This window comes from Cynoglossus semilaevis, chromosome 8, assembly GCF_000523025.1.
Source record: "Cynoglossus semilaevis isolate Cse_v1.0 chromosome 8, Cse_v1.0, whole genome shotgun sequence".
In the NCBI taxonomy this organism is placed as follows: domain Eukaryota; kingdom Metazoa; phylum Chordata; class Actinopteri; order Pleuronectiformes; family Cynoglossidae; genus Cynoglossus; species Cynoglossus semilaevis.
The window spans coordinates 17,216,721-17,222,485 of NC_024314.1; the positions used below are offsets into that span (position 1 = coordinate 17,216,721).

At 38.6% G+C, this 5,765-nt stretch overlaps 1 protein-coding gene across 1 annotated transcript in view; it reads left to right on the forward strand.

Moving 5' to 3' along the window:
• The window catches only part of LOC103382523 (thyrotropin-releasing hormone-degrading ectoenzyme), a 108,877-nt gene that overhangs the window by 89,356 nt on the left and 13,756 nt on the right, over positions 1 to 5,765 (forward strand). The window contains exons 15-17 of the mRNA XM_025058171.1: positions 3,429 to 3,576; positions 3,666 to 3,769; positions 3,861 to 3,968. Of these exons, the coding sequence (XP_024913939.1) occupies positions 3,429 to 3,576; positions 3,666 to 3,769; positions 3,861 to 3,968 (360 nt within the window). The remainder of the gene's footprint in view (positions 1 to 3,428; positions 3,577 to 3,665; positions 3,770 to 3,860; positions 3,969 to 5,765) is intronic.

Below are 5,765 nucleotides of genomic sequence, written 5' to 3' on the forward strand. Positions count from 1 at the left end.
TTTTTATTTTCAGTTACATTTGTCTTCAGAAGAGCATTTGTTCTGCACTAGATACATTGTATTAAAAGAAGAGACCAAGTACAAAGTGTCAGGAGAGGACGGGATGTTTCCTTTTTTACTTTTTAGATTTGATTTTATCCACCAATCTGAATCCCCCAAAGAAAAGCTTGAATGTTTCCGGTATAAATAAATAATTATCGAAATGATCTCTCGGACAACTTTTAGTCCCGTAACGTCACAGGTTCACATCCATTCAGGTGTCACCGCCGACGTCACACCACAATTTAAGGATGGATTCAGGATTCAGGGAAACTCGGTGATGGATGATGATGATGGGTGGCTGCCATAGAGGGCGGGAGCAGCGGAGGAGAGAGTCGTTTCTCATCGAGATGTTTTCAGCCTGCAGCTTTTAAAGCACTGTAACCAAAATCTACTCTGACATCAGCACTATAACTCAATCCCGCTTTCTCTGTCTCTCTCTCTCTTTTCTTTTTTGGTATCCCTCTCTACGTCTCGCCCATCTGTTCCCTGTGTTACTGATCCAGTCCCAGCCGCCAACAGCTGTTCTGTCATCTCTTGTTCTTCGTTGCGTGTTGACGATAAGGAGCGGGCAATCGATGGGGTTTCAGTAGAAAAAAAAAAAAAAAAGATTTATTTCATCTGAACATCTGGTCTTTGACTCTGTTTTATTTCATCTGCTTGGAAACAAAATTATAGAAGTATGAAGTAAATAATCTGAGTTTAAATCAAACTCCAACGCTTTTACGATGTTGTTATCATTGACTTTTTCAAAGTTATGGCAATAGAGTTTGCCAGCCAGGAGGTCGGGGGTTCAATTCCAAATTTTAGATACTACCTTAAGTTCAGTTTTTTTTATTTGCTGAAAATATGTGTAGAGGTTAAGTCAGTGATGCGATGACTATAATACTGACCTGTTGACCTGACTAATTTCAATTCATTTTATTTCATATTGTTGTTGAGTTTGTGGAATTTTCCCATTTATTTCCGGTGGGTTGTTTATTTTTACTGTTAACTGAGTTTGCAGCTAAACCGACTTTTGAAAAGCTGACTCGAAGTTTTCAATGGCAACTTTTAAAAAACTATTTCAGAGTGACATGTATCTTTATATCAGATTTTTTTCATATCCTTAAGCTTTTTTACCATTTAGACATATTTTGGAGTTTTTTCAGTGTAATTTTTTTCCCCAACTTATAGCTTTGTTTCATTGTCATTTGACAAAGATGTATTAACTTTTGATAAGCCATTCTAGCCATTTACCTATTTCAGTATACATGGTGATTATGAGCTTTACTTATTATTTCTTGACAATTTTGATGCTTTTTTTCACCTTTTTTGAATAATTCCTCCCCTAATACATGAAAAATAAAATGTTGCTGTTTAGTAGAAACTTTTCCACTAGGAGTCGGGAATTAATTAAACAAATGTGTTTAAGCACTAAATAAAGTTGCTGGAGCATTAGTACCTGATTGGATTTTAGTCTTGAGAATTACAGGAGAATCATTGGGCCCTGAGAGTGTTTTCCCCAGTATCGAGTCTGCGTCGGCTCTGATAAAACTTTGGCCCCTTGGGCTTAAATCCAATCACAAATCTCAAAGCTTCGATTCCGTTTATTTTGCGACGGCGAAGTTTCATTTATTTCCGACGTTCGGGGGTTTTCAATCGGAGTGTCTGGCGCGGCGGTTGAGAGGAGGAATGTGCAGCTCGGGCGGATTTTAAAGCAACAGGAGCCTCGTTTATTTACAGATGTGTTGTTTCAGCATTTTCTTCATCGGCGCTTCTGTGAATTTGTTACACTTTGAAGGATCTTTAACTCAGAATTAATTTCAGCCTCGTTCATTCTCCCGCTGTTTACACTTCGATTGCTGCCTGTCTGTGTGTGTGTGAGTGTGTGTGTGTGTGTGTGTTGAGCCAGTTTTCCAGTAATAAATGACTGTGTCTTTCTGAGTGTGTGCTTAAACAGTGATGGATGTCGCCTCTGTCATTCAGTGAGTGTGCCTGTGTGCGTGTCATTAAGTGTGGGTATTCGTGTCGGTGGGTGTACGTGTGCGTGTTCGTGTGTGTGCGTGTCCTCGTTAGCTCTCCACTCAGCCTAGCTAATGGCTAATGGACAAACAATTAACTGGCCCTTAACGACATTACAGAGTTAATGGTTTCATTTCACAGCCCTGTTAGCGCCCCCTGCTGCCTACATACCTCATTACGGGCTCAGTATGAGTCAATTAGCCTCAGGTCTGATCAGCAGAAACCATAATTGGTAGGGACAGTCTGGTCTTGGAACCATCGAACAGATGGATCTGAAGTACCTGGAACACCAGGGAGATTTTACCCTTAACTTACTTCAACAACTGAAAATTAAAATGCATTCAACTTTTGACATTTTTGTTGCCAAACTTCATCTTGACTCTTATTAAAATCTGTGTTGTAAATAATGACCCCATTTTGGTGAACATGTTTCTTACAATTATGTTTTGATTCATTCGAAAATCTTTCTAAACAGCAAAACAAATTGCTAACTCATTTTTAACAGAATATTAAACCTGACCTTGTGTTGGTTTTATCAGTTAAATCCTTTCATTTTCACATAATTTCTACCAAAAAATAAAGGTTTTTAACATTACTTATTGACCAACAACTATTGGCCCGTGGGCCAAATCCGGCCCGCCGAGCCATCGGATCAGGCCCACATTAATGCCGATATTATAACAAACTTTACATGTCTGTTAAAATGTCTAACAGTGAAGTAAACGACTACTGGAACATATGAGTAGAACACATTCTGGAGAAACAGCAGACTTCAGTCTGGTTAGATGAAATGAATTAACAATTGAGCCGCTTAAGCGATGGTTTCGTAACTCCTTCAACTAACAATGTTTCCTATCATACCCTACACATCCTCAGTGATATTTTGGTTTATTTATCCAAAGTACAAAAATATAGCTTAATAACTAGCATCCATGTGGAAAACATTTGAAAAGAAGTCATTTCTGTCTTGTTTAGTGTCAGAAAACAGCAGAAAAATTGCAACAAACATAGAAATACATTTTAACTCCAAGTTGATCAACTGCTGGATGCTGTTGCCATGGTGACCATCCTCTTACTGTGTTCAGTCCTCATCAGCTGTAAAGAGAGAGCTGTAAACGGGAAGTCTCTGTGGGGTGTGTGGATTATGGTAATGTCTCACTGAGCAACGTACAACATGACTTTTTTTTATGTTAATCTGGAAAACACTATTGTCCTGCAGACATTTGTCAAAATCTGTTTGTTTTTTTTAAAGGCTGAAATTAAAATATAACTTTTTATTGAAGGCGTGAGAGAAGAGTAGTAGAGATGATATTTGAATCTTTGAGCTCAGAGAAGCCTAAGAATACGGTTTGTGTTAAAAACGAAAAAAAAAAATTCTCTTTCAGGGCCGGGTACCTCCCCCAGGGAATTCCGTTACAGCTGATTGGCTACCTTCCAGAGGAGCCGTCCTTCCTGCCGTGGCACGCCGCCAGCCGAGCCCTTTATCAACTAGACAAACTGCTGGACCGCACTGAAGAATACAGCTTGTTCAGTGTAATCTGTCATTTAGTCAATCTGTTATCAAATTTAAAACATGTGAATTTAAAAAATGAAAAAAAAAAACAGTCTTTTTTCTTTTACAGGATTATGTGTTGAAGCAGGTTGCAGCTCGGTACCATCAGATGGGTTGGCCAACAAACGGCGGCAGCAATGAAGGCAACGTTATGCAGGCATCCTACCAGACAGAGTATGAAAGCTCACCAAGTCAAACGCAAGGACCCTGAGCACACACAGAGGCTTTGACTGATGTATTGGTTATTCTCTGCACATGTGTCCAGGGAGCTACAGCGAGAGCTAATCATGTTAGCCTGCAGCTTCGGAAACAAACAGTGCCACCGCCAGGCTGTGGCGTACATCTCTGACTGGATCTCCAGCAACAAGAACAGGTGAGTAATGAGTCACGTGTTAAGCTGCCGGACAGCAATCAATTTAACCAATTTAAAATATAGAAGAAGCAGCAGGTTGAGGCGATAAAGGATAGATATATAACTAATATGAATAGATAAATATCAATTATATTAGCTATATATTAGATTAATATATATAGATAACTAGGGATATACAGTATATATTTGTATGTGTATATATGTATGTATACATATATATTTATATACTGTATATCTATATTTATATATACACTGTACATATGTGTGTGTGTGTGTGTGTATACAGTATATATATATATGGGTTTTCCATCAGATGATGTGACCAAAAAAAAGATTTGAAGTGTAAGTGAATTCTTGTCATTGTGACACTGCACACGATGTGTGTGCATATATCTGTATAGGTACAGGTTCCAATATCGGAATTGGAAATTAAGTGTTTGGACAATATCGGCCTATCAGATATCTGCAAAAAGTTAAATCAGACATCTCTGGTAAGATCCCACAGATCTTAAACAAAATTAATGCTTCAAACAGCAGAACAAAAGCGTTTAGCTAATCGCTAGCTGTTAATCTGCTCCTGTTGTTTGTGCACAGTCAGTCATTAAGTAAATCTGCATAAACGAAATTCCCAACATTTAAACTCAGTAGTGAAGATTTCAAACAGCAGAACAAAAGCGTTTAGTTAATCGCTAGCTGCTAACGAAATTCCCAAAATTTAAACTCAGTAGTGAAGGCAGCATTGAATCATCAGGTCATGTCCGTCCATATGAGCTCCAGTTTTCAGGGAGGGAAAGTCCTAAGTCTAGAAATGAATATATTCTTCAGCTATCGTAGCCTCCCACTGCTATCTGCCTTTTTTTTATCTCGATCTTTTGTGAAGTTGCTGAATTCTGTATTTGTATTGCGCCATACGGCAGCCATTCTCTCTCTCTCTCTCTCTCTCTCTCTCTTTCTGCTGTTTCCTTTTTTTCTGCTCTCGTCCTTTTTCAAACTTCCGCTCTACCACGTGCTGCCAGCACCCTCCGGGTGTCTTAAAGAGGTCCACAAAATTAGGTTTCAAACGGAAAGTTAAATGGAAACAGATGCTATTGCTGTGTGCAGGACAGCAGGGTGCTGCTGCATCAATTTAGAATTTCAAAAGAAACCTCTGAATAAAACACAGGTCTCAGTCTCTCTCGGTCGATTCCCCTCTCTCTCTCTCTCTCTCACACACACTCTCATACACACACAGTGCTGTTAAAGTTTTCGCAGCTAACTTCAAATGATCACTTAAAGTATGTCGTGGCTCATTAGCCCGAGAATTAGCCATTGTCGTTTTAATATTTGTTTACATTTATTTAGTTTAGCTGTAGCACATCTTAGCTTTTGGGCAGATATCAGCACTCAGTCCGGCTCACTTTTAGTTCTTCTGGATTGTCTTTAAGTCTTTTAATCTGTATTTAAATGCTTATCGTGTTGTGATTAGCTTCTTATCATCTAACGTCCAATTTAATTGACTCGTTCAACTGCGATGATTATTGTTGGCTAAGTAGTAGCTTCTAATGGCGGAGCTGTCTTTTAGGTAGCAATTACTTGACCAGTTCTAACTAAATTTCTGTGGAATCCAATAAGCTTTTATTCATCATTTGGCCAGTTTTCGTTGTTTTTCACTGTTTTTAGTCGTAGCTTTCATGTTAAATCCTAATTCCTACCGAATGAATCTTCTCTGGTTGTTTCTCCCTGCTCTATTCATTGATTTTTAATCCTTCGTGCAGAAAACACATATGTGTCTTTTTAATTCAGAGGAGGCAGGTACAA